This window comes from Rhinichthys klamathensis, unplaced genomic scaffold, assembly GCF_029890125.1.
Source record: "Rhinichthys klamathensis goyatoka isolate OS25496 unplaced genomic scaffold, OSU_Roscu_1.1 h1tg000303l_1, whole genome shotgun sequence".
In the NCBI taxonomy this organism is placed as follows: domain Eukaryota; kingdom Metazoa; phylum Chordata; class Actinopteri; order Cypriniformes; family Leuciscidae; genus Rhinichthys; species Rhinichthys klamathensis.
In genome coordinates, this window is record NW_026606822.1 from 593,103 (window position 1) to 616,158 (window position 23,056).

The 23,056-nt window shown below is 35.9% G+C and overlaps 2 protein-coding genes across 10 annotated transcripts in view; one reads left to right on the plus strand and one right to left on the minus strand.

The window, feature by feature from the left end:
* The first annotated feature begins 442 nt into the window (after positions 1-442).
* On the plus strand, positions 443-11,608 carry padi2 (peptidyl arginine deiminase, type II). 2 transcript variants are annotated; one of them, XM_056270508.1, is made up of 16 exons: positions 443-635; positions 4,573-4,741; positions 5,355-5,424; positions 5,563-5,624; positions 6,074-6,191; positions 6,540-6,692; positions 7,260-7,450; positions 7,631-7,734; positions 8,150-8,261; positions 8,590-8,697; positions 8,859-9,010; positions 9,158-9,305; positions 10,079-10,172; positions 10,260-10,333; positions 10,490-10,639; positions 11,196-11,608. In XM_056270508.1, the coding sequence occupies exons 1-16, from the start codon at positions 463-465 to the stop codon at positions 11,427-11,429; spliced, it is 2,112 nt and encodes a 703-aa protein (XP_056126483.1). In that variant the 5' UTR covers positions 443-462; the 3' UTR covers positions 11,430-11,608. The 2 variants fall into 2 exon arrangements, with proteins under 2 accessions (XP_056126483.1, XP_056126484.1); XM_056270509.1 differs by lacking the exon at positions 443-635 and adding an exon at positions 1,526-1,761.
* Positions 11,609-13,538: 1,930 nt separating this feature from the next.
* The window catches only part of rap1gapb (RAP1 GTPase activating protein b), a 115,655-nt gene continuing 106,137 nt past the window's right edge, over positions 13,539-23,056 (minus strand). For 5 of the 8 annotated variants that reach the window (XM_056270391.1, XM_056270386.1, XM_056270387.1 and 2 more), the window contains 10 exons: positions 22,843-22,929; positions 22,618-22,758; positions 21,134-21,265; positions 19,822-19,931; positions 18,899-19,018; positions 17,238-17,379; positions 16,864-16,969; positions 16,059-16,114; positions 15,691-15,743; positions 13,539-13,842 (listed from right to left, as the gene is read on the minus strand). In XM_056270391.1, the coding sequence (XP_056126366.1) occupies positions 15,735-15,743; positions 16,059-16,114; positions 16,864-16,969; positions 17,238-17,379; positions 18,899-19,018; positions 19,822-19,931; positions 21,134-21,265; positions 22,618-22,758; positions 22,843-22,929 (903 nt within the window). In that variant the 3' untranslated portion in view covers positions 13,539-13,842; positions 15,691-15,734. The remainder of the gene's footprint in view (positions 13,843-15,690; positions 15,744-16,058; positions 16,115-16,863; positions 16,970-17,237; positions 17,380-18,898; positions 19,019-19,821; positions 19,932-21,133; positions 21,266-22,617; positions 22,759-22,842; positions 22,930-23,056) is intronic. The other 3 variants (XM_056270385.1, XM_056270389.1, XM_056270390.1) reach the window with 2 other exon arrangements.

Consider the following 23,056-nt stretch of genomic DNA (forward strand, 5'->3'; position numbering starts at 1 on the left):
TAGAAGCATGTAGGTCACAGATTGTCATTTAGAGAGTGGTGCATAGCCTACCTTTGAATATCATAATATTACACAGACACCAAGTATTTCACACGCTTTAATGTTTGATGTTGGCAGATAAATCAGCATCACAGCATTTTAAATCTTACAGATTTATCTGGCCAACATCTCTAGGAGTGAATAAAGAATTTCTACATTTTTACTGAGCTACTGACTCTTTAAACATTGTTTAACACTGTTTAACAGTTAGGCCTAATGTTTAACACTGAGCTGCCTTGTTAAACATTAACTGCATTGTTCTGTCTTAGGCTTTCCTTTGGAATTCTTTCTAAAAATGCTTTAACATATAGCTTTGAGCAAGTTTCAGGACAGGTGAGTACATGTCTTTTCTCTCATACGCATACGCCCATATTTGGGGGAAACATGTTATTTGAGATCTGTGGACGTGTTAAATCTGTAACAATGGATGTGTCGCAGGAGCAAACACAGGCAGCCTGTTTACCTGGGAATCTGCGAAAGAGAAAGAAGTGGTCAGACGTGACAAACATGTACCAGCGAACCTGTCGACTGGACGTCAGTTCACCCACAAAAATTGTGCATGTCATTGGTACGGAAATTAAGGTGATCCTAGACAGGTAGGTAATACAATAATATTATAATTTTTATTATACATAGGCATACATATGCAAAATCAAAAAAATATGGTGTGAACATTAAATGCATTTATTTATTTATTAAAGACTTCAGTAAAAGTAGCAATGGGCGTCGCCTAGCGGAAGGTTGTGTCCTCAAGTAGAAAGCTATTAGAAGTAATCTTATCCTGTAACCCCAAATTGTGTCTGTGATTAAACACTTTTGATTAACTAATCTTTGGATTAAATTGAACTCATTGATAAAATCAAAAAAAGAAGAAGAAAAATGCTGTTTAAATGAGGTATTTTGCAAGCATTGTGTGATAATGGAACAATAAAAAGGTAGATTTTTATTTATTTAAATATTTGTAAATATTTTGTCATAATACTAAAAATAATTAAACAATTAATATCAGACTTAAACTTAAACAATTTTAAATAATTACAAAAGCGGTATTGTAATAATGGATGATACAAAGAAACAGGTGTGTAGGCTAATATCAACTCAACTGTAAAGGTACAATGTTTATTAACAGACCATAGGTAGCTCCTCCATAGCATCTAAATAATTTCTATGACTCTAAATCTAATAAAATGACGTTTACTCACCAAAATAATCTGAATTATATTTTGGGTGAAAAATAATGGCTTGTCTGCAGGTAGTTTGTGCAGCCTCCACACGGTTCACCATGAAAGAAAAGGGTATTAAAATCACAATTATTTGCTTGTGATTGGTTTATTCAAAGTATTTGCATGTTGAAGAAAAAGGGTTTCGCATCCTGAGGCAAAACGGTGCAATATTGGGTTCAGTCCAGTTCAGTCGCGCTGGAGTTAACAGCGCCCTCTAGCTGTGAGTCACTTGTGCTGCACACTGAGTTGTGGGCGTTTCCAGGCGTTTCAAGTCCTCCGTTTCCTAGAAATGCACCTGCTTTTGTTCAACCAATAGGCTCTCTGACACGGTTACATCTCAAGTATATAAAAGGGTTAAAGTTAAATTGTTGAATTTACTTTGAAAGAAAGACGCATCTTCAAAAATCATGGTGCCCCGCCGTTCACTTACAATTGACACTGAGAACGCGACCAAGACGACATACGTGGTCGGAACGGAGTTGACGGTGAATTTAAACAGGTGAGAGAGTTTATTTATCTCGCATTATGCGAATAGACAATATATTAGAATAGAATAGATATTAGAACATTGTTTTATTTTAAGGGGTCAGTATGGCTCACACAAGACGCGTTCATAAACAGCGCGACTGAGCTCAAGGGAATCAAACAAAACAGGAGTCTATTTTAATAGACCGAAAGACATAATTAAAGGTTCAGTTCACCCTACAATGATACACCTTTCATCATTTACTCGCATTCATATAGTTTCAAAACCCCATGACTTTCCTTCTTCCGTGGAGCACAAATGTAACGTTATATTGAATGTTTGGGTCTGACATCAGCAGTCTCCATCGACTTCCATTGCATCTTGTTTCCTGCAGTATGAGTGATTGGTGACTGGGGCTGTCAGTCCCCAACATGATGATATAAGACAATGTTTACATGCTATAGAAGTGCATTCCTACTTGTTGTTTATTTTGATTTATTTTATATATTTTAACAATGTTTTTGATAAGGGTCTAACTGACTAAAATATCTAAAATATATCTGCAAAGGGTTAAAGCTGACTATGGTCTGACTTCTGAGTTTTGTTTAGATCAAAAGAACAAGTTGAAGGAGTTTGAATGGAAAATAAAAGTATTCATTTCAAAATGACTGTTATTATTTTGACAGGCACATCATTATAGACTCTGGTAACCCAAACATAAGAACAGTCGTTTCAAACACAATGTCGCCAGAAATTATGCATGTTTACATAGACCAATTATTGAAATATAGCACAGACAGAAGACACATATATGAAAACATTTTGCTAACATAGTGTACAGTTAAAATATCCGATTGTTCTATTCATAAAGTTTCAAACTTTAAGTTTGTTGTAAACCATATTAGCAACATTATTCTGGAATGAACTGAGTGTCCAAATAATTGAATCTGCCTATTGTAATATTCACAGATATTGGTTTGTTTGTTAAATTTTATGAAGATTTTTTTTTCCGTCTGTTTGTTCTGTGTAGATGAATATTTGCCTTGAGAATTTAGGTGGGATTGTTGATTGAAGAATTTCTCCTCTTCAGTTCCAAAGGCGGATGAATGCACTCGTTGTGCTGCGACATTATTTAAATTCATCCCTGAACTCTGTCTCAATACTTCTGTTTCATGTTACAAAAGATTATCTTTTGATTATACTTAATTCAGGAATTAAGTATATAATTATATATTTAAATAGAAAACAGTTATTTTACTGCATTTATTATCAAATAATTGCCAGCTTGGTTAGCATTGGAGCATTGGTAACACTTTATTTTTGGGTCCAATTCTCGCAATTAACTAGTTGCTTATTAGCATACATATTAGGATATTGGCTGTTTATTTGTACTTATAAAGCATATATTAACGCCTTATTCTGCATGACCATCTACATCCCTTAATCATATTCCTGAACTTAACAACTACCTTAATAACTATTAATAATCAGTAAATTATTAGTTTATTGAGGCATAAGTCATAGTTAATAGTGAATGTGTTCTCCATACTAAAGTGTTCCCAGAGCATCTTTCAAAAACATTAAGAAAACACCCTAAACCTTTGAATAGTAGTGTATCTTTAGGATATTATGTTTGGCTATAAAATCCTTGTACTCAATGTTTTGAAACTGCAATTTGGTATCTGCATTAAAGAGAATTTAATGCAGATATTTCTACCAAAAAAAGTATTAGTATTATGCAATTTTAAGTAAAATCTAAAAATATAGAGAGAATAAAAATCAAATTCTGTTAAACCCTGAGTAATGATCCTGCGGGAACAAAAAAAAAAAAAAAAAAGATGTGACACTTTGGTTAGACAGTGTGAATAGATGGTTGACATGACAGAAGTATGATGTGCTTTACTCCATCTAAAGTCTAAACTATTTTACACAACATTAATTCATGTAGAATTAACATGCATGCTCTTTGTATGACCTCATATCTCATATTTATAGAAGGTATTGAGACGTGGCACATTGTCCAACCCAAATGTCATAATTACTGCATTAGATAATGGATTATGAATAATACATTTAGGATTCAACTCATCTTTTAGGACAACAGATATTAGTCTTGATGATGTTGTTTCATTATGGACTAATTCAAAATTGATAAAGTCGTCTAGAAAGCTAAAGAAAAGCTATTAGTAGGTTTGGAAAGTTATCAAAGACAATAGCTGACAGTGGCGGTTATAAACAGAAGTATTCATTTAGTTCAGTGATGAATTTAAATAATGTCGCAGCACAACGAGTGCATTCATCCGCCTTTGGAACTGAAAAGGAGAAATTCTTCAATCAACAATCCCACCTAAATTCATCTACACAGAAAAGCTTTCCAGCGCTGGAGAGGCCTAAGCGGGAAGGCCTGAAAATGAACGCAGAGGTTGTGTTGTTTCTGCTTTATACATGAGCAGCAATGTTGGTTTTGAGTTTGTGCTGTTGGCGACTAACAACCACTTGTTTGTATATACTCGTGCACTGTATGTTAATAATGTATGTTTGTTCTTCCTTGACGTTCATTAGTCATCTTCGCTATATTTTGCTACGTTTCTGCTATGATAAAGAGACATCCACTCTTGCATTGCCTGTTTGTGCATTTTGGGGGCGGAGCAATGAAGAGAGGGGTGTGTTTGTTTGGGTTGATTTCATATATCAACATTGATTCTCAGAAATCGCTTACTGCGCCTTTAAAACACAAGATTATCTGAAGAGGTTTTTAGACAATGAAATGACCTTTGTATAATATCCTACAATGAAATAGATACATTCATAATGTGTCCCTGTATTTCTCTTTGCTCTTTACAGGTGTGCCCCACCACAGTCTAAGTTCTTCTCAATAAAATGCTCCCCAAACGTGCATTACAAGGTCACGCCCCCGACCAAGGACAGGACCACCTCTCCGTACCCCCTCACCCCAAACTCTATCCTCCTCATCACCATGGACACAGTCAGTGAGACTGCATTTGACAGCAAGGTACCTAAATCTAATCACCTTTGTGTTCTAAGCATAAAGAGCACAGTACAGCACATGCAGAAAGAATCCGTGGAATTTTTCCGCGTTCTCTATGCTGATTTTGAGGAAAATTCTGCAGAATGGATTTAAACATAAGTGTTTGAAACTGAGCCAAAACTACTACTCTCCAGTATCTGAAAGCATTATCGAACTAGCACAAATATTTAAAAGGAGGATGTGATGGGAAGGTTTTTGTGTGGGCAGATTCCATCTGGGTATGTTTCTCGATGTACGACCAACCTTTGCTATAAAGCAGATAATGGTCCTTTAGAAAACAAACAGAACTGAAAGAAACTGACAACTGCAGAAAGGAAAGAGCTTGTCTGATGCACATGCCGTGGTTTACCCTAGTCTATGCAGGAAACCGTGGTTTACGCGTAGTAGACACGATCTCGCGTCACTTTCTAGCACTACCAGTTTGAATACTGGACATATTTAGTGCATTTTTTTATTTAAACATTACAGTACTGAAATGAATCACTTTAGTAATCTTTGAAGAAAACCGCAATGATTGCACAATAATTGTCATGAGGATCCAGATCATGCTAGTTTCTAAGACTCAGATGTGTTTCAGTTATCTGTGAAGTACTACGGGGAGAAAACGGAGGCTCTTGAGGACGCTGTGCTGCATCTAACAGCTGTCGGTACGTTTCACTGTGCAAGACATACGCCTGTGTTTATGAATAGTATCAGGATGTGCAGTGCAACTATAAACAGCCTCATGATGCTGGTGGGACTGTGAAGAAAAGAGCAAGCCTCATATTGTCTCTATTCTGTTGCAGAGATATCTCTGGACGTAGATGCCGACCGAGATGGCGTTGTTGAGAAAAACAATCCGAACAAGGTGAGCTTTGTTTGCTGGTAGTCTTGCGATCTGTTATATATCATCATTATTTGGGAGATTTGTTTTTGCCTCATTGTTTCTTGGCTTGGAGATGGGGCTGGAAAGTCAGATAAAATGAATACGTTGATTAATTTAGATGAATTAGAAGCCTTAGAGATACGATAAAGCCACATTTGTTTGCATATTAAAGGGATAGTTCACACAAAAATTAAAACTGGTTTGTCGTTCCAAACCTGTGACTTTCTTTCTTCTTGGAAACATTTAGAAAAATGTCTTTGCGTTTTCTTTTGTAAATACAATGGAAGTCAATGGGGTCCAATGTTTTATGAACGCCGTTGACTTTCAAAATATCTTCTTTTGTGTTCCAACTGCATTGTGCTATTGTAGATGATATATTCAAGATTTATTTTATTTGAATAATGTGTAATAGTACTGGATTTTGGGTCTAGGCATCCTGGAAATGGGGTCCTAATGGCCACGGTGCAGTTTTGCTGGTCAACTGTGACTCCGAGAGCTCATACGAGAAGAAAGTGGACAGTGAGAAGGATGAGATCAGTAAAGTTTCAGGTGAGTCTGGGTAGATCTGGGAGGGATTTAAGTCTCGCCGCGGATATTTGTTGTGTGTAAATAGACTCTGTCTGTACCAAACCCATGTTTAAACATTGTTGCAAAATGATTCTTCCTTATTAATCATTCATTATTAATAATTTTCACATTGCAAGTTCAGTAAATACTTCCAATCTTTCAATTAATTCAAACTATCTGAACAATATCCATAGAAAATTTGAATTAGGTGCACAATTTCAACCAGTAGTTGGATTTTTAGCTTAGTTACCATTGGACTTTACTCTTCAAATGCCATGCTGTGGAAAGGAAGAGATCATTGAATCTAATGTATCTTTTCTTTGATGGCAGATTTGCAGGACATGTCCAAGATGATCTTGCGCACCAACGGGCCGTCTCAACTTCCTGAAGGCTATAAACTGAGCATGTACATCTCGCAGACCACTTCAGAGAGCGTGAGAATCTTTAGACCTCGGACAAATGTGCAAAAAGACAACGTGTGGAGTAAGTGTAGACACAAACACCTGCAAAATAATACAATAATGTTTTAAATGGGGGATGTCCCGGACGGTCTCAAGGATTGGTATCGAGGGCATCAATATTTGCTCAAGATCTTGTATTGACAATGCAAGAGTCCAGCACTCTGTAAAGTCTTCTCCAACACAACCCAAAGACATTCAATGAATTTAAGGTCTGGATTCAGAGGTGCACATTCATGTGTGAAAATGATTCTTCATGCTCCCTCCCAACCAAGAAAATAAGTAAATAACAACAACAACAACAACAACAAAATTATGATCTATTCCTTAAACTATTTAAGAAAACAGAATGTCTGTAAATGTGTAACAATTTTACACGCATGCATATTGTGAAATTCTATGATGCATGAAAACCATTGGGAGAAATTTTTCCATCACCACCTACATGTGCATAAGGTGGTGGAAATGTAAAATTATGTCCACAGTTTATAGAAATATAATGTACAATTGATTAAATAAATGAAGCAAAAACCAAATGCATTATAAAGGAACATCAAAACTTTACCGAATGGCTCTTCTTTCCCTGTACCAGAGCACAAACTCCTGAAGTTGTTTCTGAAAGATTATCTCATGGTGGTGGGAACAGACAAGCTGACACAGGAAGTGCCCTACCTGGGAGGAAAAACTGAACTGATGTTCTATGTAGAAGGTCTTCGCTTCCCTGATAAAGATTTTGATGGGCTCATCACCATCAACCTTAGTCTACTAGAGCCCAGTGGCAAGGTTAGTGAAAGAAACCACTGTCTGATCCTCCATCAAACCTTCTGTTCTTGGTGCTTTACTGTTTATCTGCTTACCGCAATAACATTTACACTGTTGTCTTCTATCAAATTTAATTGGGTAATATAATTCTTATAACCTCTAAATTCTAATTAAATACGATTCTGCTTGTTTTCTTAAAAGGATTTCCCTGAAACACCCATCTTTACAGATAAAGTCATATTTCATTTCTCACCCTGGATCATGACCCCTAACACCCTCAAACCTGTGGAGGTCTATGTGTGCAGGTGAGAGGGGATCAATTCAGTAAAAGCTTTAACCCTTTTAACCCTTCACAGATCATATAACAAATAATACACACACAATATATATATATATATATATATATTATATATATAATAGGACTGTCAAATCGATTAATCGCATTTAACGCAAGTTTTTGTTTACATAATATATGTGTGTATATATATATATTAATAGATTTATATTTTATATATGTCTGTGTGTGTATACCATATATAAACACACATAATATAATATATATAAATACAATAATATATGTACACACGTAAACGATTAATCGATTTGACAGCAGTTACATACAGTGTGTATATGTATATATTAGTGTGTGTGTCATTTATATATACACTGTATTCACCTTGTAAGCCTTGGGGACTGTTGACTATTTGATGTTTTTGGCAGCACAACGGATAACGTCTCATTCCTGAAGAGTATAAAGAAGCTGGTGGAGAAGAATGGCTACAAACTTAAAATATGTTACGAGTACATGAACCGAGGTGACCGCTGGATGCAGGTCAGTGGAATCAGGGGAAAGAACATGACATATTGTTAATATTTATTAATTTATATTTTACAACATTTAATATTTGTCACTTGTATAATAATTTGGAACATGTATGGAAATAAATGTAAATGTATGTCAATTTAATAATATACATTATTTACCTGACAGAATAAGAATCAGAAAGAGATTTTAGAGAAAATAACTTTATCAAACTGCCGAAGCATGCAGTTTATTGGATGATCACAGGATGATGCATATAAAAACAACTTGACAAACGTGTCAGATGACTGTCATATGAATTGAGTAATTCCAACTGACACGCTCTCGCTCTCTCCAGGATGAGCTTGAGTTTGGTTACATTGACTCTCCCCATCATCGTTTTCCTGTTGTACTGGATTCTCCTCGTGATGGAAAACTTCAGGATTTCCCCTACGAGTCCATTCTGGTGAGTGACACCAAGAACTGCTCAGAAAAATTCAGTCAAAATTGAAAATTGTCATTTTCTCACCCTCATGTCATTAAAAAATGTTGATGACGGGATAGAATCATGTTTTGATCGCATACTAAAAGAAAGATGTTTAGAATCACTAAAACATTGCGTCACAGGGGCCAGACTTTGGATATGTGACCCGGAATGCTTTGAATGAGGAGGTGAGCAGTCTGGACTCCTTTGGTAACCTGGAGGTCAGTCCACCAGTCACAGTGAACGGGAAAAGTTACCCACTTGGCAGGATCATCATTGGTGTGGCATTCCCTACGTAAGTACCACAACTGTACCCTACAACTACAGTGTAGTAACCACAACTAAAAAGGAACATTGACATAATTGTTTTGGCTTCCAAACAATATGCTGGTGGATTAATCAAACTGTTACCAATCATTGAGAATATTTGTTTAATTTTAAGTGCAAAAGATGGCCGCAACATGACCCAAGTCGTCCAGGAATTCCTGTGGGCACAGAAGGTTCAAGAGCCAATAGCGCTCTTCTCTGATTGGCTAATTGTGGGTCATGTGGACGAGTTCATGACCTTCGTCCCAGCCCCTGACCGAAAGGTAAACAGATATGTTCAGAATGGCATACTAACATCCACTACCTAAATGATTAAGTATTAAGTAAAATAATTAAAGAAGTCTATTATGCTCACCAAGGCTGCATTCATTTGATCAAAAATATATTTTGTTTTCTGTTGTTATAAATTTCAAAATGTAATTTTATTCCTGTGAGGCAAAGCTGAATTTTCAGCATCATTACTCCAGTCTTCAGTGTCACATGATCCTTCAGAAATCAATATGCTCAAGAATTATTTTATTTTTTTTGCTGCTTATTATTTTTGTGGATACTGTGATATACTACCATTCAAAAGTTTGGGGCTTGTAAGATGTATTGAAATTAATATTTTTTTATTCAACAAAGATGCATTAAATTGATCAAAGAGACACAATAATACCGTTTTGGTCAAATAAAGCAGCTTTGTTGAGCATAAGAGACTTTCAAAAACAATTATTATTTAATTAAATAATTTTTCCAAACTTTTCTGTACTGTTCTTATTTTTGCAGTATGTTACTCAGTTTCGACCAGATTATGAATAAATCTAGACTTTTTGTTACAAAACTCGATTAAAAAATGTTTATTGCAGACATGATAACTGGATGCTGGTTGTAGACTCAATCATGCAACAACAGCGTAGCATGCTACCATCTGAAATGTCTATTTTTGCATCATGCATAGTGTTTCACACCCTTCTTTAAAATAGTACGCAGCATACGTACTCCACTCTGAACTCAGCCAATGTTTTTAAAGAGCTGTAATGTTTTAAATGTTCAGAAATTCCGGTTGCTGCTGGCTAGCCCGGATGCCGGATATAAAGTTTTCAAAAGCTTACAAAACACAGGACATGGAAAAGAGGAAATGTTTCCAGGTAAACTCTCACTAATTTTCTATTAAAAAAAAAGTTGTCCACTATGCACCAAAGTTCATATTCTAGCTAACATGTTTACTTGAACAGGAATGCCAGAAGCCATTACGGTTAATGCCATCCTGAGTGACAAAAAGCTACAGGCTGAAAACCGATACGTGCAGGTCAGTGAAATGAGCAACATTTACAAATTACACATGGCATTAAGATGTGTTTTGTATCCAAATAGTATCTATATATATTTTTAGCCAGATTACAGTACAGTGTTACAAATCTGTCTTTTCTATGGGAAATAAAGCATCATATAATCTTTCACTCAGAACTGCATTGACTGGAACAGGGACGTGCTGAAGAAAGAACTGGGGTTGGATGATGAGGACATCATCGATTTGCCCATCCTGTTTAAACTGCAAGTAGAAAAAGAAGAGAAGGAAACAAGCCCCAGGGCCGTGGCTTACTATCCCGACATGGTACAGCACATTATCAAGAACTTATTGAAAGTCCATTCACATTTTGACCACTTGCTTTTTCTTTTAACTCTTTCCCCGCCAGTGTTTTTTTTTTTTTTTTAAGTTTCCAGCCACCGCCGGAGTTTTTGATCATTTTCACAAAATTGTCATCATGGCCCCCAGAATATTTAGTTGTATGAATATCTGAACATGCAATATAACAAAAAAAAAGAAAAAACATTTTTTATTCTAGCTTCTAGCTATTAACACTTAATTGTGGGTGAGTTTCATAAAACAAGCAACATTTTGAACAAAAAGCTGTGAAAATCACATTTTTGTCAAAGTCCAGATCGGATTCAGAACGAGGATCAAAACATAGGTGGAGTAGATGGATGTTTGGAGTAGACAAACACAGAAAGCCGTACATTTCCGTCAATGGTGGGGAAAGAGTTAATGGAAAATAGATGATCAAAACATGCACTACTGTTCAAAAGTTTGGGCCTCGGCAAGACTTTCTATTGTCTCTTACACTTACTCGTAGTTATTTTTTTTATGCATTACCTATATTTACCTTCAGGTGAACATGATCGTGTTGGGGGACCAGCTGGGCATCCCAAAACCTTTCGGGCCCCAGGTGAAGGGCCGGTGTGCTCTGGAGACAAAGATGTGTTCTCTTATGGAGCCTCTAGGCCTTAAATGTACCTTCATTGATGACTTTGCCCCATACCACAAACTGCTGGGGGAAGTTCACTGCGGTTCCAATGTTCGTCGAGAACCATCCCCTTTCAGATGGTGGAACATAGAGCTGTGAGAGAGAGAGAGGGAGACTAGGAAGAATAGAGACCTGTCAAGTGCCTACTATGTCTAAAGCAGGATTAATGGGTGTTTTAACTAGTTCATTCTAGCAATAAACAATGCATACAGCCTTGTCCTTCAAGCAAAATGGAATAATTCATCTAAAAATGTAAACTCTGTCATCATTTACTCACCCTCATGCTCTTTTTTTATATAATGATAAAGTGCTGTCAATCCACCCCACAAATCATTTCTGTCACTATGCACTACATGTTCTGAAGTTGTACAACAGCTTTCTGTAAGGAATCACACGTGTGAGCAGATTATGACAATTTTGTGATCTTTAATATCTTTTAAATAATTTTCCAAATTCTTAGAACTTTCCTCTGGCAACCAGGCCTTGTTTTAGCAGTACAGCTATTCCTGGGGCTGCTTCATTATTTCTAAAATAAAAAAAATAAGGGCTTACAATTAGGAATAATTCTTTGAGTGGTTCATATGAATGTTATGGCATTAGGACGCATGAATGTTCACTGTGTTGCCTCTTACTAATAATGACTGAGAAATTGATTCTATAATTGGTGATTTGCTGTCTTGGATGATTTTCCAAAATAATGTACATTTAAAGCAATAAATAAACATTTCATGAACCCTTTGATCTTTATTAAACGTGATTTCTCTGGTTTTATTACAAAAAGGAGAAAAGGTCTTATTTACAGTAAAACATTTCATTAAAGTAGCATAATAAGCACTTGTAAAAGAACACAATCACTTGCAGAAAGCAGTCGGTGTTTGTTTGGAATGAGTTTGTGCTTAATGTCTGGAGCATGTGCAAATGCATTATGTACAGTTTGACCAATCAGCAGAGATTTAGGCTCTAACACAGCTTTAAGTGTTGATTCAGCTAATCCAAAAATATTTTTCTCTTCTCCATGTACAGTTTTATAAGCATCACCCCTGAAAGGACCTAAACACCACTATTCATGTAAAAATCCCTCAAAAAAAAAAAAATTCTACTGGACCTTTTCAAATGAGAAGTGAACTGGGATGTTAGTCGTAGAGTAGATTAGAGTATTAGAGTAGATATTTTGCCAGTGACTGATGTTTTTAATGTCACAGCTTGGTATATTTGCTTAGAATAATTCATCACATTTACAGCTCATGTAATTGGCAAAAAACAAACAAAAAAAAACTGTATCCCATAAGCCAATGAGATGAATGGGAATGCTAACTAAAACATTGGTGTAAAAACTAAAACATTTGGAATGGGCAGTTTAAGTCTTAACATTAATACAATTTGTGTTTGAAAACAAAACAAAATGTCCACCATTTTTTATTGAGCATCCATTGAGTATATTCTCTGACCTAGTGTTTTTAGTGGCCATATCCACTATCATCCGTCTGCAGTTCCATCAGTTTTACATTCATATTGCTCACTTGCCATATAAGCTAAAAAAAGGCTTCAGTAAATCTGACGTGAGAGACACTGACCCTTCAATCTGCACAGCAGGCTTTAAAACATGAAACTACAAACATGAAGCTACTACATTAGTGTACAGTTTACACACACGTCAATTTTACCACAAGCAGCTGTGGCCGTACAAAACATGTTGATCCGTAAAACAGCACAATCTTAATAAATAATAATATTTAAAAAACGTATACAGCATCTCACGCCTGATCTATTTGTTTTGTCATAAATGATAATGTCTATATGCTTTGTTTATTGGACAGGATCTGAAATGGCTTGGGTGCTTGACACCCAGAAGAAACATCTATCCGAAGAACGACATTTAACATTTACCTATATTCAATTTTCAACATCATTACTCATTACTGACACAAAACGCAACCGAACAGAACCACACATAGATGTGTATTACAGTGCTTTGCGGGTCCACGTGTATTTTAAGCATGATGGATTTAGGTTGAACTTCATTTGTTATTCTGAAAGATGCCGAAAGCTTGTGACCGCTTTTCACCCCCCCCTTTCTAAAAGACCTACACACCACAGTGAGCCTCAATAAATAAATAAATATGACAAATAAAAAACAAACACACAATGAGAGCCAGTTAAAGAAAGAAAGAAAGAAAGAAAGAAAGAAAGAAAGAAAGAAAGAAAGAAAGAAAGAAGCCTATGATAAGGCCATAAGAATCATGCGTGATTGGTTTCCCAGCTGGCAGTGCACCAGTCTTCAACAGATGCCAGGCGGGTTTGCTCTTTTGCCTGCAGTCCAACAGCCACATGATAGAAGATAAAGAGGTGGTGTGTGTCCTTACAAGAGCGCGCTGATATTCTGATGCACACTTGCCCCGACTGTACGCCGCGGGACTGTAACTAGTGCTTCACACACTTTCACATCTGTGTCTCTCGAGGAACTCTTATGAGCACATCGACTGTCCACTGCGAAGGGCTGCTTATGAAAATGCTGAGAATAAGACATATGATTCATGAGAATAAGATATAAGAACTTATACACATACATTATGTATACGTTTATACTGTATATAGATTTTTATGGAAAAAGTCTCTTCTGGTCACCAAGGATGCTTTTATTTAATCAAAAACACAGTAAAAACTATAATACTGTGAAATATTATTACAATTAAAATAACTTTTAACTGAAAATAACTGATGTTGTGTAAAAATGTGATGCAAAGCTGAATTTTCCGCATCCTTACTCCAGTTTTCAGTGTCACATGATCCTTCAGAAATCATTCTAATATGCCGATTTGCTGCTCAAGAAACATTATTATCAATGTTGAAAATCAATATTTTTGTGGAAACCGTTATACATTTTTTGTTCAGGATTCTTTGATGATTTCAAAAGAACAGCATTTATTTGAAATTGAAATCTTTTGTAACATTATAAATGTCTTTACTGTCACTTTTGATCAATTGAATGAATCCTTGCTGAAAAGAAGTATTAATCTCTTCGGTAACACTTTACAATAAGGTTCATTAGTTAACATTAGTTAACATTAACTAAGAATGAACAATACTTCTTCAGCATTTATTAATATTAGTTAATAATTTCAACATTTACTAATACATTATTAAAATTAAAGGTTGTATTTGTTAACATTAGTTAATGCACTGTGAACTAACATGAACAAACAATTAACAGCTGTATTTGTATTAACTAACATTAACAAAGATAAATAAATACTGTAACAAATGTATTGCTCATTGTTAGTTCATGTTAGTTAATACATTAACTAATGTTAAATACCGGTAATGAACCTTATTGTAAAGTATTACAATTAAAAAAAAAAAAAAAAAAAAAAAACTAACTCTTTATAAGGTCTCATTTGTTAGCATTAGTTAATGCATTGATTACCCAGAACTTACAAATGACCAATATATTTTTAAAGCATTCATTAAACTTTGTCAATGTTAGTTAATACAAATCTGTATGTTAGTTCACAGTGCATTAACTAAAGTTACAACTTTTGACCTTAACATTTTGGTAACACTTTAGTTTAGGGTCCATTTCTCACTGTTAATTAGTTGCTTATTAGCATGCATATTACTAGGATATTGGCTGTTTATTAATACTTATACAGCACACATTAATGCCTTATTGTGCATGACCATATTCTACATCCCGTAATCCTATTCCTGAACTTAACAACAGCCTTACTAACTATTAATAATTAAAGAGTGACCAAAAGTTTTAGAAAATTGTGAGATTAACACTAAGATTAGTAAATGCTGTAGAACTATTGTTCTTAGTTATTGTTAACTTATGTAGTTAACTGATATTAACAAATGAACCGTGAATTGTAACCAAAAAATCTGAAATCTTCCTGACTCCAAAGTGAACAAATAAAACATAAAAATCATAAATGAGGCCATTAAGAGGTATACATTTAAATGACACACCCATATAGACCTTATGCAGCGGAGAAACAAACATGCAGCCTTCTTTAGAACTTTGTGTTTGAACTTCAGTTTTTGCGGCAGCTCTGTATATTTCTATGGAATCGCTGTCGAAGAGTAATTAGCTGGTGAAGTGGATTGACTTATTGTAGAGTTAACGAAATCTATCATGAGCATTGTAATGTTTGAAGAGGATGTCATAACAAATGTCAGTAGACCGGGAAGATTTTAAAACGAGTAGTTCATTCATAAATCCGTAAGATCTTACCTTCACGCTGTGGAAACACAAACCGGAAGACAGAACACAACGAGCGCAGCGCTGAAACGGCTACATAAGGTCTATAGGCTCCATAAATATATCATAGATATAATCCTCATTTTTGCTTTTCCTAACCTGTTGATGGACATCCATGAAGTCATCTACAGCCTACAGGACAGCTAGCAGTTCTGTGTAGGACAAACACACACAGGCACACTGCGTCACAGATGATTTACTCGACTAAACAAATATTAGACTACATTAGATCTGTTGTTCAAGAGCAGTTATACAGGTAAAGAGAGAGAGAGAGAGAGAAATGGTCGTGCTATGACTTCAAATGGATCAAATCGAGCATGTTAATCAACATTAGTCATGGTTCGCAATCATAATTTAGCTTCTCACGACCATCTTCCACCCTCCCTGACACCCTTTTTTCTGCTCTGGCTGTAAGACTTCATCATCTTTAGGACTAGAATATCTTTAAGGGCCATCACATTTCTTACCGAGTGTTGTCTCTCTGTTTTGGGACGTAGAGGTTCAGACTGCTGTCGAATGGGACCTACAGTGAAACGGACGACTGTTAAAGCCTGGACACAAATACAAACTATATAAACTCTACCGCAGTGACAAGGCCAGAAATCACAAAAACATATGCGGAATACAGATTTGATCAGTGTTGTTATCCTTAGCTAAACATGAAACTGTTTAAAAAGTTGTTGGTAATAGAAATGAAGCTGAAATAAAACATTACATGAAAAACTTAAACTTAAAAAACTGAAAATGAAAATTGGAAAAAAAGACAAAACACAAAACAAAAGTAATAAAACTTAAACTAAAATTAAAATGAAAACTGAAAATATAAAAATAAATAATCAAGTATAGCTGCACAATCCAGCGGCAAACGTCTTTAATAGTTAATTATGGTCAAAATAGTTTAAAACAGCTCTCCAATGTTTTCCAGTTTGTTATATCTCACTTCTTAAAGTAAAAATGCAATATCACAGTGGGAAGTGGAGATTTTGTTTGATTCTGTTTGTTATATTTTTTACTATTACTATAACATATAAGTTGCATTTACACATTTGACAGATGGTTTTATCTCTGGGCAACACATGACCTTGGCATTGTTATCATCATGCACTACTGTTTGAGCTACAGGGAAGCTAATGCTAAAGAGCGGTCAACATATTTCTGGCCTCCTCAATGTAGCATTTAGACACACAAAAATCCAATAACTTTTTTCATAGTCAAACATTTCAATTATAAGTAATCCAGGTAATATCTGTTCACATGTTTGTTAAACCTCACCATGTGAACTGCTCTGACTAGCACTACCAGAGCCGTCTTCCAACCACACGGCGCTGTATGAAAATGAATCTCGTTTGTGAGGCGTACCGGCTGAAGACAGACTGTCCTGTGTTCCAGAAAAAAAAGAAAAACATGCAAACAACATAACCAGTCAGTCTTGCCAAATTATCTAGGTGTACTGATATTTCTGTTCAGGTGATTAAATGCAAATTCCAATACGCCCATATGCATTTGGATGCGAATAGTACAGGCGTTTAAATACAGGTCGTCTTCTCTGCCTGTCAGTTTTAATGTATTGTATGTACTAGAACAATTTGATCACAATGTATCTATGGAATCATGTATTAATGAGTCATATGTGGATGTGGCCGCACCAGTCCCGTGTCGTACTCCTCTGTAGCTTCATGTTGCTGCTCGTTCTCCTCCACCACACTGGTGAAGCTGCTGGCATTGGACGAGGAGCGAGAAAGGTCCTGGGACTCTGGGATAGAAGGAGCTCGACAGCACAGGGCGGAACTACCGTACAAACACACACACACACAAGGTCAAATGAACCTGAAATAATTAACTAACCACCCTTAAAGTGCCACTATTATGCTTTTTTGGATATTACCTTTCATGTAGTGTGTGATATATATATATATAGCTGTTTGTGGATGTAAAAGGTCTGCAAAGATCAAATTGCAGGACAAATGGAGTTTTTGTCTCCCAAAAGAAAGTAAAGATTCACAAACCTTCAAAGGTTTGTAACACATTTGCATAATGGCAGTCTATGGTCTTCATTGGCTGCCTGTGAACAACATCTACTCTCTCAAACACTGTAGTTGTATCTGAGGCCTGGAAGAGTTTGGTTCGTGTTGTGGACATGTCGAGGAGCATGCACTTCCAAAGGATGAGGACTCGGGCTCAAATTGATACGATAAAACCGGCACCATTGTAAATGTTCGTATCACTGTGTATCAAGTGCTGAGGAAACGTCCGGGGCTGAAATTCAGATATGGTAATGGCCGTTTAGTTTTGTAAGCGGTAGACCAATCACAACAGACTGGGCTGTTTGACCAATCAGAGCAAAGATCAATCCTTGATCGAACCGGTTCAGACATTGTGAGAAAAGAGGTGATGAGAAAATGAAAGTGTTTTTTGACCTTGGATGCATGTAAACCTATTGTAGGAGACCTCCAAAACAACATTAGGAGCCTTTAAAATAGCATAATAGGGGCACTTTAAACGCACATGGTTAATGATTTCTTCTTTTTGATTTCAATCAACATATCACCAAACACAAATCATCGGCACATTAAAAGCAAAAGCTGCTCACTTTTTGACCTTTGCACTACTCTGTCCATGTGGTTAAAAGGTGTTGCTTGGGCTGTATTTTGCTATTGCATAATGATAACGGAGTATGATATGATAGAATCATGGGCCACATTCATGTTTAGTGATTGCAGATGCAATTTCTCAACACATTCATCGCAGTTTAAAGGAGTTGTAATACTAATGACTCATTGACAAACTAGTAAATCTATAACAATTGCTTAAACTAATATAATGGAAAGCAGTTGGGAGTGGTTCTGTGTAAAGTTTGAACCTATCAAGGAGCGGTCCAAGAGAAACTGCAATGGTTCTCTTTGAACAAGCTAACTAACCTCAGGTTATAGTCTATTTACTTACTACACATTCTGATGCACATACGATACTATTTAGAAATTTGGGGTCAGTATGATTTGTGGTGATTTTGATTATGATTATGATTTTGATGGGGTCAGAAAGACTTTTTTCAAAAACGAAAAAAAAAAAAAAGTTTAAAAGTAGTGTGTTATAATGCTTATAACAATGATTTAAAAAAAAAAAAAGTACATAAAAGACAACGAATTCACATAATAATAGACAACTTTCCTGGAATGTAAAGATCAGATCATATAAAAATAGTAGGGGGAAAAACTAGAATTCCAGATACACAGTGTGGGTTTAAAGGAAGTGTGCATTAGAGTGTGATTTCATGCAAACAGACGTCAGTGTTTTCACTGGTGCTCACCCAAACTTGGTGGTCGGCATCTCAGGTGAGCTCTGATTGGACCAGTTGTCTAATCTGAGGTCTTGAAGGGTGTGTCCACCATCAGATGCCCTCTGTGGACTCGGGGACACCTCTCGACTACTGTAACATAATGATTAACACATCTTAATTATTGTTTTCAGAACTTCAATTTCTGAATTAACCTTAACATGACACAATATTGTAAAAACTAATAATAATAATAATAATTATATATATTATTAATTTTCAGATACTTACTGACCTTAACACACAGTAATGAGAGTGTAATCTTTTAATATTTCCTGTTTTATGGTTTTCTTGTCAACAAGTCAACAAGACGACTTCATGCATGTTGGTTATAACACAATAAGTTAAAATTAGAGGACAGCTTTCAAATATTACTATTAATTATAAAACAGGTTTTATTAAAGGGATAGTTCACCCAAAAATGAAAATTCTGTCATCATTTACTCACCCTCAAGTTGTTCCAAATCTGTATAAATTTCTTTGTTCTGCTGAACACAAAGGAAGATATTCTGAAGAAAGTTTGTACCCAGGCACCATTGACTTCCATAGTAGAAAAAAACCACACCATGGAAGTCAATGGTGCCCCAGAACTGTTCAGTTTCCCACATTCTTCTAAATATATTCCTTTATGTTCAACAGAACAAAGAAATGTATACAGGTTTGGAACAACATGAGGGTGAGTAAAAGATGACAGAATTGATTATTTTTCTTTTCCTTTAAGTAATGAATTATGGAAAACTACTTTCCCCAAAAAATGTCTGCCTATTATTTATTTTTTGTTATGAAGACAGAATGTCCACCTTAAAAAAAACTTTTTTGAAACCTTATTAAGGTTTCTTACTTTCTAAACCTTCCAATGGCTTCAATTTTACCATACAATTGTCAGTTCATCTTACCTTCTCTCCTGAACCTCTTGTATATTCTCAATCCCAATGGCGCTGCTCCTTCTGGAACTGAACGGACCAGATTTCTTACGGGTTGGGCTTTTTCCAGGAATAATCAGGGACTGTGGAGAAATCACAATAGGGTCAGATTTTGATTCAAATTATTAGCCAGTTCCACTACATAATTTCTTCAATATATGCACTTTTATTTAAATTTTTATTTTTATCTTTTTTCATTTTAAGGCGATTTAAATGCATTTTTATTATTATTATGCGAGCAAAATTTGAATTACCATTATGTATGAAATGTTTTGTGTAAATCAACTTGCTGTGCTTGCTATTGGCATTAGGGTGGTGATAGATTTATGATTAAACACAAAGGAATCAGGTATGATATCAGGTAAAAGCAAAGCAGAAACTGGATTATCAGCGCAACACACTCCACCTCAGATTACTTAAGAAGACTGTCCCTGTAATTGTATGTGTTGTATATTGCTCAGATTAACACAATAATAGAACATGCTGTAAAACACATTTTTTAATGGAATGAATATAAAAGTAATAATTTTTAAGCTGCAACTCTTAAACTGAAGAACTAGAGACCCCAGTTACCACTTTGTCTTTGAGCACTCTTATTGTTATTATTATTATTAATAATAATAAAAAGGAACAAGCCTTTCAATATCATCAGAGTTGATAAATTTCATTTGATCTTAAGTGTAACACAGATCAGATCTGTGCAATAAGTCTTGCGGTGTAAATGCAGCCTAGATGACCTTGGAAATCAGCCCAGAATGAACAATCCTGGTTTAACCAAGCTGTCAGCAAATTTACAGTTATGCACACGTTTGTTGCAAACACACTAGCACATTTGGATGGCTAATAGGCTGTTATGTCAACCTGTCATGAAAGTCTCTCTGAGTTATTGCTGTTGCTTTTGTTGTCATAGCGACGGAGATGGGACGGTCACTTGTGGAGAGCCCCATCTGTTCCACCGACCCCCATCCAGACAGATCATAAGAGCTGATTACACATCAGTTTTTCTCTCTTTTAATGCTGAAATGATGAAGATCAGAAATGGCAGGAGAAGACCTGGTCTACCATCAGCACAGATGTGCCATGATGACACAAGCACTCAAGGGTCAAACCCACTCAAAGGGCACAGCGAATGCCAGCTGCGACCCGCCGGGCTGAGGGATCAGAGGGCATGAAGACTGGCACAAACTACAGCTGGCACACTGACTGAATTTATTTTTTTATCAAGTTGTTGTGTCTTTTTAACAATTTAAGGTCCACTGACATCCAGAAGGGTCTTCATACTCACAATTCCAGGAGTTTTGGGAGTTTCTGGAGGGTTGTTGGTAAAGCTTCCACTGTGGCTTGTGGAGACGGTGTGCGGTTTCTTGTTACTGAGGCCCATAGCATCCATAGATTGACTTCTATTGCGGATAACTCGCTAGAAAGAGAAAAATGATGCATATGCATCACTGCAACGCAACACTAGAGGGCACAAGAACTGCTTATATGAGAAACAGGAGAGCTAGAGAGAGTAAAGTAAAGGACAGTGAAACGAAGAAAGTGTCTATGTTTGGACTAGCATCCTACATACAATTACTGCAGCAGTATGTATATACTGTGAGATGTACAAGCATTTTCTATAAGTGCAGAATACCAGATGAGCTTCATTTACCAAAATGTAGTAAATGTGAGTGTGTGAACACTGTAATCCACAAAACAATTTGCTCAATTTCACCCTCCATTTCCAGTGTGCCTTTTCTATTCTTTGAGTTAATTGACTAATTTACTTTTGCAAGACGTTTTTACACAAAATTACAGCAAAACTGTTGCGTACTGCTGTTTGAAACTTTTATTTGTTCCATAATGCATACTGTTTAACATCCAAAAGGTTAAGGGCAGTACAATTTTGACTGTTTTTTTTTTTTTTTTGCTAGAAATTAATACTTCTATTTATCAAGAATGCATTAAATTGATCAAAAGTGACAGTAAATACATTTACATTCATACATACAATATTTAAATAGATTTTCCAGTGCATTTTTTTTTTACCTTTATACATACCTTTATAAAATAAATAATGTTCAATAAAGAAATATCCAATTATGGTAAAAACAAAGTGATACTTTTAAATATATAAACTAAAACCGCCAGTAGGTGGCGGTAAGTCACTCATCGAGTTCATTTTATTCATTTAGTAACAAACCAAGTGGCTGTATTTATGAATGAATGGGTCATTGAATCACTGACTCTCCCGATTCGTTCTACGCCGTAGATTCGTACACGACACCCCGCTGTGTGCTGCAGTTCTGCTGTGGCTTGCGTTGGAACTATTATTTCGTTGCAATATAGTGCAAAACTGCCAATAGTGTGTTTAAAATGTAGGCCTACATCACTTATAATTATCCTTTTGATTGCTGTATGAAATCAGTGTCACGATTGGAATCGTGTGGATATTTGGGAAAATTGCATTCTTGCTCGTATAATATTTGATCAAAATGAAAAACAAGAACTCACACAGGGTGAGACAGGTTTTTGTATCGAAGAGAGTTTGAGTCTTAAATCGATCTCTATGCACTCTCTGTTTCTATGTTTGTTCTTCATGCTAGTAAGTGTTAAAACCCCACTTTTACTTGTACATTGATATTCTAAGGTGGGGTAGAATTAAATGAATGGCAAAATTCAGCATTTTGTTTGCGTACCCCCCTCTGTCACCTCTGGGGTGACAGAGAGTAGAACCACTGAGTTAGCGATTTTGGGAACCACTGAGTTAGCGACTTAAATGGATTCTACCTTGAAAGACTCAAAGAAGCCACCGCCTCCGCCTCCTCCATTCTCCAGTTTGTCATCATCTCCTCCCAGTCCCATCATGGACTGGCTGTTCACATGCAGCTCCTCATATAAAGTCTCCAGCAGAGCAGAACGTGTCCTCTCCTGGATAACAAAAACATTTTTAATGTAGCATGCATGCCGATGCTCCCACACAAACATAAATACAATCATTTATGCCCTTCTCACCTCCAGCTTGGCAAACTTCTCTGCTTTATAGCAGTAATATTCAGCATTGATCAGTTTGGTCAAGAGGAACTCATGAAACTCCGGACTCTAAACAAAACACAATTAACAGTGAACAAATTAGATTTATACAAAGAACAGTTTGAATGTTTTTTAGATAAAATTATATATCAATTCAGTTATTTATTAATTCACCAAGTCATATCGCTTACAATTA